Genomic DNA, 18,619 nt, shown 5'->3' with positions numbered 1-18,619 from the left:
CTTTCTTAGCTTTTCCTTATGTTTTTTTTACTCCCTCTAAATTTAGGACGTATTGATATTCTTCTAGATACTGAGTTTTCTTCAGCTTCAATAAGTTCATTTATTCTTTCAAGGCAAATTGGACAACCTATTATTGATTCTTTAGGACTGTTCAAATTTATTAATAAGATTCTAGCTCCACAGTTATTACAATAATCATTGGTTGTTGAAACTTTATGACAATGTTTCTCTCTAAATTTTAGTACAAAATTGCAGTTGGAGCAATCGATTCTCCAATTAGGTGCTGAACTCAAATCCAAGGTCAATACTCCATCTTTACACTTTTCTACTGGGCAGTACATTATAAAAGATGAATTATAGGAGTGTGGACAAGTTGGGTGAGGACACTCTTTACAAAGAATGTTTTGAATAGCACTGTCAAAGGGTGGATCATTATAACATCTTGGGCATAGTATCATATTCTTCTTGGTTCTTAAGCTATTAAATACTAGGAGTTCGTAGTCGTCTAGAGGACATTTGAGCTCTTTATAAAGTTTTAAGCTACCACCACTTGGCAATTTTAAATTTATCTCACAAAAAGAGCAATATAATTTTGGAGGATTAGTATTAGAAATATAAGTCATGTATCGTTTACACTGTCCACATTTACTTAGACGTGTACCACTACTTGACAAATTAGTGAAACTGAGTTGAAACAATGATTCAAAAGAAGTAATATTCTTTACAAAAAATAAAAACTTTAGTTTAAAAATTGCAAGAGTATGTTTAAGTACATTTCCTGCATTAGCCTTTCCTTGTGAAATTAGACTGATGTATCTTTCCATTTCACTTCTTATCATTGGATAAACTAGTTCTATATCTATATTCATATAACCATGAATTAGCGCATTTCCAAGCCTTGTAGGCTCTAATTTTCTTCCATCAATAATATTTACATACTTTCTTTCAATTAATTTTTGAATATGTACAGGCATTGATGCATCTGTCCCAATACCATTCTTTTCCATAAGTGAAAGTAAATTACCTTCACTAAGTAATGGAGGAGGTTTAGTTTCACCATTACATATCTCAATAGACTTTAAATTCAACTTCATACCTAAATCTAATTGTGGGATAGATATCGAATTTATACTCTTGCTCTTATATATTATAGAAAATCCATATTCATTAATTCTCCTTCCTTGAAGAGTAAATTTCTCACCATTTATATCAAATATGACAAATTCATTTGTAAATTTAATATCAGGAGATATAGTTGCTAAAAAGTGGCGAGTTATCAATTCATATAAACGCCAATTATCACCTGCTAAGTCATTAGATATAACACTGCGTATTGGTACTATAGGTGGGTGATCACCTACATCTATGCCATCTTGACGTGGATTAGTGTAATTTCGAGCTAGGATATCACATGTATATTGACCCCATAATGGATGATCCTTATGAATCTAAAAAGTAATCCACAATAATATTTCACAATAAAAATTTAATGTTATAAAAAATTACTTACCGAAGCAGCTTCTTTCGTATCAAATGATTTTGGATATTTCGTTGTTTCTGTTCTAGGATAGGTTATGAACCCCGACAAATACAACTTTTCTGCAATATTCATTGCTTGAAAAGGACTAATACCAAGTATATTTGAGGCTAGTTTGAGCATTTGAACAGTGTTTAGTGGCAGTGGTCTGCTAATTCTATCAGCTTTCTTCTTGATATCAATAACCTTAGCAATTATAGGATAGGTAGAATTGACAGTGTTATAAAGGCATTGTATACTCTGTAAATCAAATATTTTCTTCCTCTCCCAAGTTGGAGAAAGAATTATATCTTTATATTCAATTGTTACATTTAGGTAATAGAACTTCTCAGGAGAAAAACCTAAAATTTTGTCCCTTCTTTGAACAACAAAGAATAATGTTGGAGTTTGACATGGTCCATAAGATAGAATTGAATTATTAAAATCTCCATATTTCGTCTTTAAATAAGTTGTCTGAAACCTCGAAAATGCAACACCAATTTTTAAATCTAATTCTTGGCGTACATCTACAGCATCAGCTTCATCCCTATTTGGTGACTTAAGGTTGTTCATAGCTTCAATCACATCTTTGGGTGCAACAGATGAAAATCTAGCTCTAAATATCCAAAGAGATTCATTTCTTCCTTTAGCCATAACATCTTTAACAACACTAATTACTTCAAAACATATGTTTTCTCCTTCCCTATCACAATCTAGCCAAAGAACTAAGAAATCACAGTTCTTCGCTTCCCTTAAGAGGTGTGCTATCATTTTAGAAGATGATTCATTTTTTACAGTAGGGAGATCAAAGAGATCAACTGGATCAATTGATTCCCAATTACTGTATTTTGAAGGGAAATCTGTTTCAAATACATGCCCAGAAACTGAAGTAACTTTAAAAAGTGCTCTTTTATGCTGAAAGTAGGCCGTATATTCATGCACAGGAGTTTTACATTGTCTTGTATTTAAATTACCATTTGACAGTACTTTTGCAACTGTCTCAGCAATAGAGGGCTTTTCAGCCACCATCAAGACTGTCGGTACCCTCATTGGAATACTTCTCGAAGTTACAACTAAAAACAGGATTATATTGTAAAGGTGAAATTCAGTAAAGAGACAAGACATTTTTCCCAATTTTTAAATAATTCAATTAGATAGAGATTATTATATACTAAGTAACTAATTTTCTTTTCATTATCAAAGTATATTATCTACTTGTTAACACTTTTTCTTTGTTGATAAATTAAGTCTGTCTTTGTAGTCCCTAAATTTACAATCTTAGGACAACCATCTCTATCTTTTTCGCACATTGTACATTCTTTGCAATAATAGGCATCTGACATCCCGATAGATCCACATATTATACATCTCCCCTAAATAAAATATTCAAAAAGGAAGTGGATTTTAGATTGATCTTCGCACATCTTGATCTAGCCTACCTGTAGTGAGCCGTAGTTGCATTCATCACATATTCTAACAATTGTAGAAGGATTAACAAGTGAATCACAAATAGGACATCTGCCATCACATTTTTCACATAAGCGACCAATGTGTATTCCAGGTTGCTTTCTGCACATAACCAAGTCAGGATCTAGAAAGAAAAGTAAAAAAGGTATATACAGATATAATTAACACAAATAAAATAACATACGATGACGAGACATTTGACTGCTAATATTCCCCTTTTTGAGTAGGAAATATTAATCTAATTAGTTACAATAGTTAAAAGGGATATGGAATACTAAATAAAGTTTGTCTAGCTGCGCCAATTATTGGAATTTAAATCCTGTACAAGCACTGAAATTAGTAGCAATTTCTTATTTTCATAAAAATTTGTAGTAATATTATAATTATGCAGGAGTCATCCATAGAAGTAAATAAAGTCATAATTGTTTTAGTATCAGCTAAATCGAATGAAGAGGCTGAATCAATATCTTCAAAGTTGGTTGCAGAGGAGTTGTGTGCTTGTGCATCAATAATTCAACCAGTGAAAAGTATATATAGATGGAAAGGAGAAGTTTTAAAGAGTGATGAAGTGATAATAATTATAAAAACTTCTAAAGACTTAATTTCAACACTTACAGAAAGAATAAAGGAGCTGCATTCTTATAATGTACCAGAAATTATAGCTACAGTTATCACAGATGGTAATAAGGATTATTTAGAATGGGTTCTTGATTCCGTTACAAATAAAAAACATAAATATACTATCACTTAAAAAAATTATCCTTAAAATTAAGAAATCCAAATATACCTAAGTCATGGAAAGCATAATTAAAGTTTTCAAAATGATCAGGAATATTGCTATAATTAATAATATCTATTTTATTAAGGACTAATTTGAGGACATTACAAAACTCACAGTTTGTGTTTGAACTTCTTTGCGTATCTACTAAAAATGAGAAGAGATTATTACCCCATAACATTATTTGATCAATACTAATGTTTCCATTTAAACCATCTCCATAAAGAAAGTAGTAGAAAACCATTCCAAATACACACCTATCACAATGTGGCATAAAGAGGAAAACTCGCGTTGAAAAATTCCCAGGCAATTTGTAGCTAATAGAAAATTGTGATATTTTATTCAGTGGAATACTAATATCTGATCCACTAAATACTTCAACATGAACTTTTTCATTTGCAAATATTTCAGAAATTAATTCACAATCAAGAAATGTAAATGCTGGATCACAAATATAGATACTTTCAAATTGGAAGTGATTATGAAGAGCAATAATTGCTGATAATTGATATATTGATGGTGAATTACTAGAATACATACCTTCAAAGCTACCAATACCAATTGCACATAATACATATCTATATATAGATGATGGATAATTTATATCACCTTGTGGTAATTGGTTCCATAGATTTTCCTTCATAGTATCAATATTTTTTGAAACATATTTCCAGTAATTACTCTCTTTAAATTTATGAGCATTATTATAAACTCCAAACTTAAGAGAGCTCAGTAATTCTAATTCATCAACATCACTGTACTTGCAATCATACATTAATGCCAGATTGTACCAATTTTGCTTACCCTTAGGTAAAATAACCTTGACTTACCGCTACTCACTTTCTTAGCTTTAAACAATCTCAAAATGACTCAAGGACAAATAAAAAAAAAAGTCTCAGCATCGAAATGTACTAAGAGACATAACAAGCCAGTTTTTTCAAAAAAGTCATACTTGAAAAGTAGTAATAAGAAAGTTAGGAAGGTAAGGCGTCATTTATTTATTTATTTCTTTAGATAATCAAACTACTTATTTTCAGGGTAAAGAAGTGGTTAGCATTAAACAAATTGAGTCTTTAATAGCTGGAACTGCTATATCTGGAAGTGAGCACATAAAACTTTTATCAAGAAGTATAGGGAGTAAGGGAAATAAATAAATGGTATATACACCCAAACTACTACCCTATTTTAAGGAAGTTATTATTGCAGGATATATATAGCAATTCATACAATTACTAATAAGTGAATTAGTATATAGGTCAAATAGATAATAATAATATACTAGTGATTGCTACATATCAACACATTCTAAGCTAAGAACTAGTAATTATGACGCTATTCTTAATATCATATTAGAGGATAATGATTGCCTCAAGCTATTCTATTCAATTTCTTCGAAATTCTCTACAAGATCAGGAATATCATCCTCTTCGTTAGATTGTAAATTCGGTGCATTACCAGATTGTGAATCTTGGAATAATCTTCGGAATTTAGGATCATTTAGGAATGCACTTAAATCCATCTGATTTACTTGCCTTGGTAAATCTTTAATTTTCCTTTCTTGTCCATTTCCACTAATAATGTATGTATTTGATGTAACAGATGCTTGCAACTTCGGATTTATGAAGTGTAGGCAAGTGCCATCACTTCTCATCATAGTTATATCACCAATAGCTGGAAATGTCTGGCATCTAAAACGATTAGTTATTGTTTGTAATTTCTTCAAATCCATACCACCTGCCGGCTTTTGAGTACGCTTTTTCCTCCTAGCAGTACCTTTGCCTCCTACTTGAGTAGCAGCACCAAATCTTTCACGCAACTTCTGACGAGCAACTTCAATAGCGTCCTCATTGAGATTCAAACCACTCATTTTCTGCACTTGCCTATATGCCTTCTTAATACTCAAAATGTATTAGTGAATTGTCTGTCTCGACTATTCTATAATTCACTTATAAGCGTCTCTGTTCCAATAACAAAAACCGCTCATATAGAAAACCGCTATAAACAAGCATTAATAGTTTGTTTCCAGAGGGTATTGTTGAAATCTGATTATCCCTTTGCTTTAGAAAATAAATTAGTCCAATGTAATTATATGGAACTGTTCAACTATTTGCAGTAGTCTTCTCTAGAATCTCCCTTATTTAGGTTATCTTCACTATATATAAGAATTGAACCAAATCTTCGCCTCAAGACTTCTTTCTTGCGAAGTTCATTTGCTTTCTGAAACAATCGAGTACATTTCATTACTAAGGGAGCTTCTTCGTGTGACTTGAAAATACTATTCTTGATGAGCACACATATAGTAACTAGTGAAGCTACTTGATGAGCTACTAAAACGAGAATTGTAGCTATACTCACGACAATCCACGATCCCCAAGTATTATATGTAATTCCGGGGTATATTGTTACTCCTAATTTAACGACAACATAACAATTCATCAGAATATACAGAATTGATACAATGAAGAGATTTTTTTTTGATAATGAGGAAAATATTGATATTCTTATTGTATAGTCAAAACATAGATACACTAGACCTACACCATGCATCTGAATCTCCCATAATATAGATCTCCATGGTTCTTTTGGATAAACAATTATCCAGAAGAATGGAACTATTACGCTTTCTAGTGAAATCCCTAATTCACGTACAAGTAAACATACATTTATCAACAGAAGAGGCACATGCTGTTCTTTAAATCTTAAGAGGTCAATTGCAGTTGCACTGATAAAAAATATTAGTACTAAAGTCCATCCCCAATTTGTAAGGTAGTAGAAGAAACTAATATAATTTGGTCCACAATCAAAAAACATCCACAACCATAAAGTTGCAAAGTAAAGGGCAGAAATGATATCATAATAAATCCTCCGGTTATATTTTAGACTAGTTACCTTTTTATAAGTGTTTTTGTATAAAGGTTTTTCCATTCGAAGCTTCTGTCAAATACTAGGAAATACTATCATACTACATGTGAAAAAGAGAGGCGGGACAGAGTGGTCGGGGAAAAGGCGCGTAAGTCACGTAGGAGGCTCATAATTAAATCTAAATAAATCCGTTGACAATTAAAAGTTTCAATAATCAAAAAGAACTTAGTATTCTATTTTTATCAAAACTTTATCTATTAAGTGTGAACATAATAGAATTCAATGTAAAGCTGGTTCTTAAAATGAAATTATTTTTTAGTCGCAGTTCGATCTGATGACTGAGAACAGATAGATAACCTATGACATGATTCTGGAGCTGGCCTTTCACATGGCTCTAGCCCCCATATTAAAGTTGCATATTCCTCAATTGTTCTGTCAGTAGAGAACTTTCCCATAGATGATGTAGCTTTTATACAGGTCTTTACCCATTCCTTTTTGTTCTTGTAGGCTTCATCAACTTTCTCTTGTGCTTTACAATATAACGGGAAATCATAGCACAATAAATAGTGATCTCCAACATATCCATTGCCATTAGAGGATATTCTATCAATTATATCGCAAAATTCACCTTGAGCTTTCCCATCTCCAAGCATTATCCCCCCAGTTCGTATGAAGTTAAAAACTTCTTGCAATCTCTCATCAATGTGGTAGTTACCATTTGCTGCCTGTGCTCTGATTTCAGATACTTGATGCTCTAGTGCACCAAATATAAATATAGTATCATCTCCACATTCCTCTTTAATTTCCACATTTGCACCATCCAAAGTCCCTAGTATTAAACCTCCATTCATGACAAACTTCATATTACTTGTACCAGAGGCTTCTGTTCCGGCAGTTGATATGTGTTGAGAAATATCAGAGGCTGGAATAATAACTTGAGCATTACTCACATTATAATTCGGTAGAAATATGCACATTAGGTATTCCTTGGTGTCAGGATCATTGTTGATCACAACTGAAAGGTTATTTATCATTTTAATTGCTGATTTTGCGACTGCATATCCAGGTGCAGCTTTTCCACCAAAAAAGCAGCACCTAGGAACTACTTTTTTCCTTTCATTAGTAGAAAGTTTCTTTAGCATTAAGTATCTATGAATAATATAAAATACATTAAGTAATTGCCGTTTGTATTCATGAATCCTTTTAACTTGTATATCAAATAGCATATTCGTATCTACTTTATATCCAGTATTAACCTCAACCCATCTTGCAAGTCTCTGTTTGTTATGTAACTTTACTTCAGCCCACTCTTTCTGTAACCCTTCATCATCAATATTGTTTTGTAAACTCTGTATCATATCGAAATTTGTTAACCAGCTATCAGATCCAAGCCAACTTGATATTAAGTGCGATAATTCAGGATTTGAACAATTAATCCATCTTCTAGGTGTTACTCCATTAGTAATATTGACAAATTTGTCTGAAATACCTTTCCTAGAATAATATTCTACGAAATCAGAAAAAAGGTCTTTTTTAACAATCTCAGTATGCAGAACGGCAACTCCATTAACTTTAGCGCTTCCTATTACAGCTAAATTTGCCATACGGATTTTCTTATCCCAACCTTCCTCATAGATGGACATCTTTGATATCCATGGACCATCACCCATAACATTACGTACGTCATTCAAAAATCTATGATTTATTTCATTAATAATCATCAAATGTCTAGGTAATAGACGATTTATTAACGCAGCACTCCACTTTTCTAGAGCTTCAGGTAAAACTGTATGATTTGTATAATTAAAGCATTGACATGTAATATCCCATGCAAAATCCCATTCTAAATCCTCAACATCTATCAGTATGCGCATCATCTCTGCAATTGCTATTGTTGGATGAGTATCATTTAATTGACAAGATACCTTTTTTGGTAGGTCTTTCCAGTTAACCGATCCAGTCTTCTTAAATCTGCGTAATATATCTTGCATAGTCGCACATACAAAAAAGTATTGTTGCTTTAGTCGTAGTTCTTTACCCTGGTCTGTATTGTCATTTGGGTATAACACAGCTGTAATATAATCTGCTCTTTGACGTCCACATACTGCATCGACATATTTACCTTCATTAAAAGCTGAAAAATCAAACTCTTTTGAAGGTGTTGCTTTCCAAAGACGCAGATTTATGCAATTATATGTATCGAACCCTGGTATTGGATTATCATATGCGACTGCTTGAATCACTTCACCATCTACCCATCGATACTTCTTCTTTCCATACTCTTCAAATTCACGAACTTTTCCATAAAATCTCACCCCATATGTCACATCTTGTCTCTCTATCTCCCATGGATTTGATTGTACTAACCAATAATCAGGATATTCAAATTGGCGACCTTGTACAATTTTTTGTTCAAATATTCCATATGTATAACGGATTCCATAACCCCACCCAGGAAAATTCTTTGTTGCAAGAGAATCAAGAAAACAGGCTGCTAAGCGACCTAATCCACCATTTCCCAATGCAGCATCATGTTCGTTTTCATATAAATTCTCCAAACTATACCCTAAACCAAATAATGACTTTTTATAGTTATCCTCAATATCTAAGTTTACTAATGCATTCTGCATCGCTCGTCCCAGCAAAAATTCTAAGCTGAGGTAATAACATCGTTTGCAGTCTGTTTCAGTAAAATATTCATTAGTATCATTTAAATTTTCAATGAGCCTATCTCTAATGCTGAATGCTGTCGCTCTATAGGCAGCATTATCATCAAAATTAAATCTTGTACATGCTAATGTATACTCAACATGATTAACAATTGATTTTTGGATAGACTCACTATCAGTTGGTAAATAGATCTGCATTAAACGCCACAATTTTTCTCTCCTTGAATCAGCAGTGGGATCAAAATCATCTTGATACATACCAACCATTCCTCTAGGAACAGCACCAGTTAGCTTTGAGAATGAGGCCTTTCTCCTCATCTCGAAATTGTAACCTTCATGAACAAAGACGCTATCACCCATATTATTTGTTATTATTTAGTATCTCTTAGTTATGAAACCAGGTTAAATCTAAAGTAATTGCATGTAGTATTAATACTCAGTAATGCATACAAAAAGAAATAGATCTCGAATTAGCGCTCAACTCCCCGAGTTATCGCGATATTAAGTAATAATAATAATTGAGTATTTATATTTAAATATAAGTAATATATTAGACCTAGACAGCAATATTAGATCTCCTGTCGCATACTTTCAATTAGACATGTGGGGCGGTAAAAATGGCTTATTTGACACCGCTTATGGAACAAAGTAGCGGAAGTACTAACTGTATAATTTTTGTGCGCCTTTATACTATTTTCTACTACTTTAGATGTCTCAGTGTCTCTATTAGGTGGGTTTTTACTAGATAAGACTTTGAAGTATAATACTACCTAAAGTTATTTTGTGAATTGAGAAACAACAAGTTATGCCTCATTCTTTCGGCTATCGTGCAAGAACTCGTTCAAAATTCTCTAAGGGGTTTCGCCAAAAGGGTGTTCCTTTACTCTCTAGATATTTAAGCTCAGTACGTGTTGGTGACTATGTAGACATCGTTGTTGATTCATCTATTCACAAAGGTATGCCATATCATTTTTACCATGGAAGGACTGGGATTGTTTACAATGTGACTCCTCGTGCAGTCGGTGTCATTATCAATAAAGTAGTCGGAAATCGCAAGATTGCAAAGAGAATAAATGTGCGCATTGAACATATTAGGAAGAGTCGTTGTAATGAGGACTTCTTAAAGAGAGTCCAGGAAAATGATAACTCTAGGCATGAAGCTCATTTAGCAGGCTTGCCTTCTCCAGTTACAAAGAGACAACCTGCTCTCCCACTACCTGGAGGTTTTGTTGATTGTTCAAGTATGGAAGTTCTAACTCCTCATGTCACTATACCTATATGTTAATTTGGGGGTGAATTATACAGAGAAGTTATAACTTTAATATCACTTTTGAGGAGATCCCTAGTCTCTAAATAAGTCACTATGTTCTAAATCTTACATTTTCTAAATCTTGTGTATTTCGACATAAATATTGAAGTCTTATTTATGGATTCCTTGTTAGAAATAATGTAATTTGATATGGTAGGTATTAATATACAGTAGTAATATTCAAACAATGCTCTGCTCTATCCTATCTACAATATTCTTGCTATATCGGCGTCTTGCATACCTTGATGAAACCTTCTTGTTTAAGCTAGTACTTTGAACTGCATCTAAAACAGCTTCTTTAACAAACGATTGGTCAATAGGTTGTTGATACCCAGGATTTTCTTTATCAAGTGCGAAGGTGCTTAGTGTTATTTCAATACATGCCACAGATCTATTGATGATCTTGGTTGTAACATCATCTAGGGAGTCACCAGTCTTCTGAATCAATTCATGTGGAATACTTTGCAAAGATATATCTGTCTGTTGATGTAAGTTTGGAATCCTCCTTTTAACAATTTCACAGACAGCTATTGCATTTGGAATTGCTCTTCCACTTGCTCTTACTCGTATACTCTTGAATCCATCTTTACGGAACTTTTCTGATGCTATTTCTACTAAGTCTCTGATTGAACGAGTTTGTTGTACTCGGATTTCATCAGGACATCTTTCAATAGGTTGCTTAACAAGTGGTTTTAAGTTTTCAATGGTCTTTCCCTGTTCTCTAGTTTCTATTGTATCCTCAAAGTTACTGTTCTGAACCTTGTGAACTACCATTTCTATAGATGCATAAAAAGTACTTTATAGGTCAACCATAATATAGTTTATAGTTGATCGAATAGGAGTATATCGTAGCAAATTGGAACGAGGAAATAGTTGTAGCGAACTCGAGAGCGCCTCGTCCTCAAGACCTTAAGGTATCTGTTCCTAGAATTACATGTATTCTGGATGTTAAGTCCTGCTCCAGTAAATTTACTATAGTTAACACTTAAATATGGATGTAATTTACAAGTATCTAATTCACTTGCCTAATCTTATTAAATTTTATGATAAACAGTATAAATTAAATATAAACTGTCTATTATTACTAGATCTTAGAGGGAATATTGTCATTTTCTACTACTTGACCAATCTCAATAATGTAGAATAATGTAATCCCAAATATAAATAAAGTAATTATAGGATATAGGATTGGGAAAATATCAAATACTGAGCCAATACTGCTATGCACTTTAGAACTTACTTCTTCAGAACTTATATTTAATGGCTCATGAATAACATCAATATTAAAGGTACTACTACTTTGAATTAATATATTATCTACAATTTCCATGGGTAGAATCCATCTATTGTCCCAATAGTAATCTTCCAAAAATCTCACAACATTCTTCTGATCATAAACATTATTGTCATAATCTGAAGTACTTAAATCATTTATATTTCCCAATATACTGTTTGTTATTACAAATGGTACTGTGTTAGGCTTATAACAAGTAGGACATAGACCTCTTGGTGGAAAACTAACTTCAACACCTATATATGAAACAGCTTCAAATTGTTTTTGTTCAATAGATCTATAAGTACTTTCAATGGCCACACGTGTTGTTATAGCATTATGTACCCTAAATAACCAGAACACAAGTCCAGTAGCATCTTCAATTTTTATTGGATAATTATCAATGTTTTCAGGAGGTACTAGTATTAATCTATCACATTCATTATGTTCGAACATAGATATAAAGTGATCTCTGCAACTCTTGCAAATAAAAAAATTATCAACAGTCTCTTTTATACTATTAAGAACCTGTTGAGGTGTTATAGCAGGTCCTAAATAGTGATTTTTTGTATTAATCTGAGTTTTAGCTCCATGTAGTACTGCAACTGTCCAAATATGAAATAATATCCAGACCCCACAAAACACCGATCTTTTACATAAATAGTACGTAGGTTCAATATTAGAAACAAAAGGGCCAATCCCACCAACACTAATTGATTTAATAAATGAGTTCCACTTTCTAAAAGTTAGCCCTTTCCCATTTATATCTTTAGTTGACTCTAATTCTTTCTTATTATTATCTGTAGTAACGTTGAAGATATCTGAACTAATACCAGTATTCATATCTATAAATTCTAAAATTTTTGTTAGACTTTTCCTTGCTTGACGGCTTGGTAGAAGTATCATACTAGTTTGAACAAAACGGTATAATGCTAAAATTCTCTTTCTATCAAGAGGTTGATCAATATTACTAAACTTACTCTCAATAAATACCCACCTAGATAGGATATAGAGTTTCGAAGTAATTGCGTCACGAACTAAAAGGGAAGGATCTACTTTTAGACTTTCTTCACTCCATCTACCTAAAGGCTCAGTACTACTAATAGTAGTTAAAGTTGCTGGTGGCAATGCTGTTAACATAATAGATGGTAAAGGTTTATATATATCTTGTAAATTGAATGCACGAATTAGACTACAAATCATAAATTTCTCAGAGTTTAAAATAGGCATTGCAACTGCTGTACTAGTTCCTTGTATAATTTGAGGTATATCTACATCACCTGGTTGAAATTTCTCCGGAAATTTCAGATTTTTTTCATGTTTCCTGGTACAACCAATAGAAGGATATTCTTCATAAGAAAGGATGGCTTTTAAATCAACTTTTTTATGTTCAGGTGGAATCAATCTTAAAGTAGGATATTCTTTTACTGACCAAAGTGAGCACTCAACATAATTAATTTCACATTCAAAGGAATAAAATTTTAAACCTGTCTGGTGGAGTGATTCAGCTACTTTCTTGAGAGTGAATGATGATAAGTGACAGTATGGACAATAAGATGAGTAGAAAATAAAAACTTTAGCTTTGGATGTATTGGATGCCAGGATGTCATATAGAGAGGCCGTCGAATTTATCTCGTTGATAAATAGACTTTTTTCATAGAGTCCAGTACTTTTTTCTAGCTGAAGTAGATGTGCACCGACAAACCAAGTGCAGAAATACCATAATATCAGTAATATACCACTATATAAAAAATTAGGTGAAATTGTTTTGTACCAAATATTAGAAACTTTGCTATCTCCTCCAAAACTAGTCCTATTTTTCCAACAAAAGCGATTCATTAAAAAGTCAAATATTTTATAAATTAACACTTTCCAGAGTTGAAAGTAACCTATGGCGCTCACATTTAGTTTGTTATTTGTACTTTTCTGATACTAATATTAAGCGGTATATTCTCGGTTCTAGATTACCATTAGCTTAAACATTAATATTTGTTTTTCCCTGTAAGCATTTAGTTCACTCAATATACCTTACTATTATCTATATATGTGGATTCTATCATATTGGAATCATTTATAAGCGTAGATGGATATACAAGTGGCAAATCATAAGAACTTCTCTGTCAATGAAACGGAAGATGTATTGAATACTCTTAGGAATAAAAGTGAATCTAATATACAAAATATAGTTGATGGAGGCTCCGAGAAACCACTTACACTGGAAGATGTATTATATGAAACAACTTCTGCTGCTTCTGCATATAACCGTACTAACTATGGTTTATTGGGTATTTTGAATGTTATTCGTATGACAGATTCTGATTTAAACATTTTAGCACTAGGCACAGACTTGACAACTTTAGGTCTAAATTTGAATTCATCGGAATGTCTGTATATTAACTTTGATTCTCCGTGGAATAACAATAATAATATAGAGAGTAACAATAGTGAAATAATAAGAGCATTTTCTTACTCTCCTACCTATACACCACAAATGATAGGTTTAAAATCTTCATACGTACAGAAGTTTGCTCTGGAAACCCTCTTTTACATATTTTATAATATGCCACAAGACCTTTTACAGGGATTTGCTGCAGTAGAATTGTGCAATCGTGGTTGGCTTTACAACCCAGAATTATTTCTTTGGTTTACCAAGATAAAAAGGAGTGAAGATAATAAATGTGAATGGTTTGTCTTTGATATTAAGAAATGGGGTAAATTCCCAAGTTCAGAACCACTTTCAGGAATTTTATTATCTATTGATGATATTAGACCAAATGTAGAAGAAGGTGTACGTATCCACTCTAAGTGGATTCAGGAACAAAATCAAATTTATCAGATGATGCAACATCAAATTCAACAGCAGCATTCAGCTGGAAGATCAAAGCAAGCCGAACTACCTATTCAAACAGGGAATTCAGCTAGTGCTGATTTCTCAAATATACACAATAATCAGAGAAACCTTCAAACAGCCTACTCTCCAGGTGGCGTTCATACTTCATTATCTAATATGAATTCAAATTTTAGACCAGAACATAGACCTGCAACAAATTTTTCTAATCGTTAATTTTAAATCATTTTATTATTTAATATTTAAATAAATGTAACTATTTTTGAAGTAATTATCACTAAAATTTTGGTAATATTAAGAATAGGATTAGTTTTAAGCTTAACTATTTAGGATAGAATTTGTTGCTACTTCATAGATCTAGAGATTCACTAAATATTAGGGATTTCCTATTACTGGCGCATAGTTTTTAGTAAGGCTGCAAGCATAAATATAGGTTTCTTTTACAAATGAGCTCTTTAGATGAAGATTCCACTACTCTTAAAAAACTCCTTGAAAAGTGTTTACATGAATATTTAATAATATGTAAAAGTAATACTGATGCAACAGCTAATGCTCTGAGACTATACAACTCTCTAACTATTGCAAAATTTACAGAATATGAAAAAGCTTTGATTCATGATGATACTTCAGATATTTGTGAGTTATTTATATTGAGGAAGGTGCATAATGAAGTTATAGATAATTATATTGAGTATAAGAGGATTAAAAGTTGTTTATTGAAATTAAAGAGTTGTAATTACTCCTTAGAATTATATGCAGGGATCCTAGAAGATTACAATATTGAGATAAGTTCACTAGTAAATATGTATTCAAATTTTTATATATTAAATAAGATTTTTTTCACAAGTAATGAGGATTCAAGCTCACATAGAGTTGATTTTATTCATCTTGGTATGTTTTCAGAATGGATGGAGAAGCTTCATATGGATGGTGTTTGTCTCCATACACCAATATACTACAATAATTTCTATGATGAATATCCAAGATTATTAACTGCTATCCAATATAAGATTATTTGCCTTTGTAAAGATAGATATGGAATAAATGAAGATAACATTGTAGAGAATGTAGATATAAATTTAAATAATATCTTTGTTGGATGGTATCAATTAAGATTTTTGCTTATTTTATTTAATGGAGCAATTTTTGAGCATGGATTTGGAGATTTTGCAGCATTACGTTGTATTATGCAACTCATATATAGAATACCCGAAAACATTTCAAATATTATTTATCAATGGTTCGTAGAGGTACCACTTGTATTTCTGGAAAATTGTGTTTCAACAATCCAACAAATGTTGAGTGTAAGACTATATGAATTTTATGATAATATGGATAGCGAAGAATTAGATATTATGAGATATTATCAACAAAATCAGATTATCGGTATTATAGCGAGACTAAAACCAAAATTTCAAAATGATATCAAACTGGCTTTTTCACTTCTTCGTATTATATATAAAGCAAATAATACTAGAATGATGCTATATTCTAATTCAGATTTATTGAATATAAATAATCTTGATATTTCTAGTTTTTATAATGAAGCTATTAATTCTGCTAAGGCATTACTACAACATGAACTACGCCAATGGCTCTTAAACCCATCATTAAATAATACAGACTTTGAATTGTTTTCTAATCCATATATTTTGCAACCATGGGCTAAAGCTCAGGCATTACAACAGGATTCTTTACTCCAGCAACGTCTAGAATTCCAAAGTTCAATAACACATGCTTTAGGATCTGTTGAATCACTATTTACTCCTTCAACACTAATAGAACCATTTCTTTTATTGAGAATACGCAGAGACTCAATAATAAGAGATTCTATGGAACAACTATCGTTACAGAATAATTTGAAAAAGCAGCTTAAAGTGACTTTTATTGGTGAAGAAGGTGTTGATGAGGGAGGTGTACAAAAGGAATTTTTTCAACTTTTAGTCCAGGAGATATTCAAAGTAGATTTTGGAATGTTTATTTATTATGAAGATACAAGGCTTTTTTGGTTTAATATGGCATCACTGGAATCAGACGGGGAATTTGAACTTATAGGAGTAATTCTCGCATTAGCAATATATAATGGCATTATTCTTAATATTCACTTTCCACTTGCTGTATACAAGAAATTATTGGGATTCAAAACAGGAATTAGGGATCTTTATGAAATACAGCCAGACTATGCTAGGTCTCTAATTTCCCTACTTTCAATTACTGATAGTGAGAGATTCGATGATTTATGTCTAACATTTTCTACAACCATAAACAATTTTGGGGAATTTCAAGTAATAGCTCTTTCTCCAGAATCATATAGTGCAGATGAGCCTGTTACTATTGAAAATGTTCGGATATATATAGATTGCTACATTGATTGGTTTTTTAACAAATCTATTAAACGTCAATTTGCTGCATTTTATAATGGTTTTCACAGTATATGTGGAGGAAGGGCATTAGAACTTTTTTCTCCACAGGAACTAGTACAAGTTATTTGTGGGAGTTCTGAATTTGATTTAGATTCACTTATTAATGCAACTAGATATCAGGATGGTTATACAAAAGATAGTGAAACTGTGAAGTATTTCTGGGAAATAGTTAGAGAGTTTGATGTTGATACCCAAAAAAAGTTACTATTTTTTGTTACAGGTTCAGATAGAATTCCAATGAAAGGTCTTGGTGATATAAATTTTATAATTGGGAGATTCGGTCCTGATTCTAATATGTTGCCGACAGCTCACACTTGTTTTAATTACTTACTATTACCTGACTATAACAATAAAGAGAAGTTGAGGAAGCTACTACTTATATCTCTTGAACATTCTCAAGGATTTGGGTTAAAGTAAGGCTTATTCATGATTTACTTAATTTAAAAGTAGATTTAATAATATAATTTCTGATTCTTTTAATACTATATCAGTATTAATGAAATATCCTGCTTTTTAAAACTTATTCTAACAGTAATACAGTGTAATAATTTTCATATTTACCTTTCAGCAAAAATATTACTTTTATACCATTAATTGTCAATAATTAAATGTGCCAATTAGTGAATTTCATTTTAAAGATAGATAAAACCTTTAGAATTTTTGATGCAAGTAATATAAAAGATCTTCTAGAGTGAAGATCAAGTAGAATATCCTTGATTTACTTTAAAAAGACGAACTTTAATATAGTATAACTATTTTAAATTATAGTTTTTTTTCTAAATAATTAACTAATGAAAAAATTTCAGTGTACTATACGCTAGTATGACATAACTCAATATGTAGTCAAAAGCAAATATTTCAATCAAAAAGAGACCCCTACACATTATTAAGAGAAATGACTATTAGGAACATGCAGAAAATTAGGATCTGTAATATGTTGCATTTTGGCTTTGTAATTAGCCAATTCTTGTTGACTGGCCATATTATATTTTGTTTTTTTAAGCAATGAAGTGCATTTTATAAATTGAATAATGAACAACTTTATTTTCTGAGATAAGAAGTATGAAAAGTTAAAGAATTTGTAAAGATAACCTAAACAATAAAAATAATTTAAGAAAACACTTAAAGTGCAATAATAAATGTATCAAGCCCTTATTAGTAATAAAATTTGTTATTCATAGCGTTTACCTTTAAAGATATAAGGGTGATATTGCGCATTCATATTAAATTTAGTTGTAGAGTATCATTGATAATAAGATGATGGATCTAAGAATTAAAGTTTTTAGGTTTATTTGGGAATATAAAAAAATTTATAAAAAAAACTTTTACTTTTAAATAAGTTCTAGCAAATTAAAATAATCACTAATAATGCTATTAATCTGTGAAAATATAGCGGTTCTAAAAAGAGCTATTAATATACTTCAGAATTTACTAGTTAAAATGACTTGTATTTGCAGGACATTTGTGAGACAAT

The 18,619-nt window shown here is 31.6% G+C and overlaps 13 protein-coding genes across 13 annotated transcripts, besides 6 other annotated features; 5 read left to right on the top strand and 8 right to left on the bottom strand.

Annotated features, from left to right (window-relative positions):
* Positions 1-5: 5 nt before the first annotated feature.
* CMU_007480 (DNA topoisomerase family protein) lies at positions 6-2,641 on the bottom strand (the record flags this gene model as incomplete). Its single annotated transcript, XM_002140571.1, has 2 exons — positions 6-1,448; positions 1,511-2,641. 2 exons carry the CDS (start codon positions 2,639-2,641, stop codon positions 6-8), a joined length of 2,574 nt encoding a protein of 857 aa, XP_002140607.1.
* Positions 1,478-1,505: a sequence feature (AT_rich).
* An 86-nt stretch (positions 2,642-2,727) lies between the features above and the next one.
* On the bottom strand, positions 2,728-3,180 carry CMU_007470 (PHD finger-like domain-containing protein 5A, putative; the record flags this gene model as incomplete). Its single annotated transcript, XM_002140570.1, has 3 exons — positions 2,728-2,889; positions 2,956-3,107; positions 3,168-3,180. The coding sequence occupies 3 exons, from the start codon at positions 3,178-3,180 to the stop codon at positions 2,728-2,730; spliced, it is 327 nt and encodes a 108-aa protein (XP_002140606.1).
* A 188-nt stretch (positions 3,181-3,368) lies between these two features.
* CMU_007460 (CutA1 divalent ion tolerance protein, putative) lies at positions 3,369-3,734 on the top strand (the record flags this gene model as incomplete). Its single annotated transcript, XM_002140569.1, has 1 exon — positions 3,369-3,734. The coding sequence occupies one exon, from the start codon at positions 3,369-3,371 to the stop codon at positions 3,732-3,734; it is 366 nt and encodes a 121-aa protein (XP_002140605.1).
* Positions 3,727-4,536, bottom strand: CMU_007450 (uncharacterized protein; the record flags this gene model as incomplete). The annotated part of the gene is made up of 1 exon (XM_002140568.1): positions 3,727-4,536. The coding sequence occupies one exon, from the start codon at positions 4,534-4,536 to the stop codon at positions 3,727-3,729; it is 810 nt and encodes a 269-aa protein (XP_002140604.1).
* Positions 4,537-4,626: 90 nt separating this feature from the next.
* Positions 4,627-4,915, top strand: CMU_007440 (uncharacterized protein; the record flags this gene model as incomplete). Its single annotated transcript, XM_002140567.1, has 2 exons — positions 4,627-4,743; positions 4,799-4,915. The coding sequence occupies 2 exons, from the start codon at positions 4,627-4,629 to the stop codon at positions 4,913-4,915; spliced, it is 234 nt and encodes a 77-aa protein (XP_002140603.1).
* A 224-nt stretch (positions 4,916-5,139) lies between these two features.
* Positions 5,140-5,628, bottom strand: CMU_007430 (NAC domain-containing protein; the record flags this gene model as incomplete). Its single annotated transcript, XM_002140566.1, has 1 exon — positions 5,140-5,628. One exon carries the CDS (start codon positions 5,626-5,628, stop codon positions 5,140-5,142), a length of 489 nt encoding a protein of 162 aa, XP_002140602.1.
* A 236-nt stretch (positions 5,629-5,864) lies between these two features.
* Positions 5,865-6,686, bottom strand: CMU_007420 (uncharacterized protein; the record flags this gene model as incomplete). The annotated part of the gene is made up of 1 exon (XM_002140565.1): positions 5,865-6,686. The coding sequence occupies one exon, from the start codon at positions 6,684-6,686 to the stop codon at positions 5,865-5,867; it is 822 nt and encodes a 273-aa protein (XP_002140601.1).
* Positions 6,687-6,931: 245 nt separating this feature from the next.
* CMU_007410 (glycogen phosphorylase, putative) lies at positions 6,932-9,652 on the bottom strand (the record flags this gene model as incomplete). Its single annotated transcript, XM_002140564.1, has 1 exon — positions 6,932-9,652. The coding sequence occupies one exon, from the start codon at positions 9,650-9,652 to the stop codon at positions 6,932-6,934; it is 2,721 nt and encodes a 906-aa protein (XP_002140600.1).
* A 138-nt stretch (positions 9,653-9,790) lies between these two features.
* Positions 9,791-9,845: a sequence feature (AT_rich).
* Positions 9,846-10,097: 252 nt separating this feature from the next.
* CMU_007400 (60S ribosomal protein L21, putative) lies at positions 10,098-10,577 on the top strand (the record flags this gene model as incomplete). Its single annotated transcript, XM_002140563.1, has 1 exon — positions 10,098-10,577. One exon carries the CDS (start codon positions 10,098-10,100, stop codon positions 10,575-10,577), a length of 480 nt encoding a protein of 159 aa, XP_002140599.1.
* A 204-nt stretch (positions 10,578-10,781) lies between these two features.
* On the bottom strand, positions 10,782-11,375 carry CMU_007390 (uncharacterized protein; the record flags this gene model as incomplete). Its single annotated transcript, XM_002140562.1, has 1 exon — positions 10,782-11,375. The coding sequence occupies one exon, from the start codon at positions 11,373-11,375 to the stop codon at positions 10,782-10,784; it is 594 nt and encodes a 197-aa protein (XP_002140598.1).
* Positions 11,376-11,685: 310 nt separating this feature from the next.
* CMU_007380 (uncharacterized protein) lies at positions 11,686-13,713 on the bottom strand (the record flags this gene model as incomplete). Its single annotated transcript, XM_002140561.1, has 1 exon — positions 11,686-13,713. One exon carries the CDS (start codon positions 13,711-13,713, stop codon positions 11,686-11,688), a length of 2,028 nt encoding a protein of 675 aa, XP_002140597.1.
* A 244-nt stretch (positions 13,714-13,957) lies between these two features.
* On the top strand, positions 13,958-14,938 carry CMU_007370 (NOT2 / NOT3 / NOT5 family protein; the record flags this gene model as incomplete). The annotated part of the gene is made up of 1 exon (XM_002140560.1): positions 13,958-14,938. The coding sequence occupies one exon, from the start codon at positions 13,958-13,960 to the stop codon at positions 14,936-14,938; it is 981 nt and encodes a 326-aa protein (XP_002140596.1).
* Positions 14,935-14,974: a sequence feature (AT_rich).
* A 194-nt stretch (positions 14,975-15,168) lies between these two features.
* Positions 15,169-17,562, top strand: CMU_007360 (HECT domain-containing family protein; the record flags this gene model as incomplete). Its single annotated transcript, XM_002140559.1, has 1 exon — positions 15,169-17,562. One exon carries the CDS (start codon positions 15,169-15,171, stop codon positions 17,560-17,562), a length of 2,394 nt encoding a protein of 797 aa, XP_002140595.1.
* Positions 15,534-15,563: a sequence feature (AT_rich).
* Positions 17,563-17,882: 320 nt separating the features above from the next.
* Positions 17,883-17,948: a sequence feature (AT_rich).
* A 494-nt stretch (positions 17,949-18,442) lies between these two features.
* Positions 18,443-18,484: a sequence feature (AT_rich).
* Between the last annotated feature and the right edge of the window lie 135 nt (positions 18,485-18,619).

The sequence above is a fragment of the Cryptosporidium muris genome, genomic scaffold (genome assembly GCF_000006515.1).
Source record: "Cryptosporidium muris RN66 scf_1106632373431 genomic scaffold, whole genome shotgun sequence".
Lineage (NCBI taxonomy): Eukaryota > Apicomplexa > Conoidasida > Eucoccidiorida > Cryptosporidiidae > Cryptosporidium > Cryptosporidium muris.
This window is presented reverse-complemented; position numbering and strand designations above follow the sequence as displayed.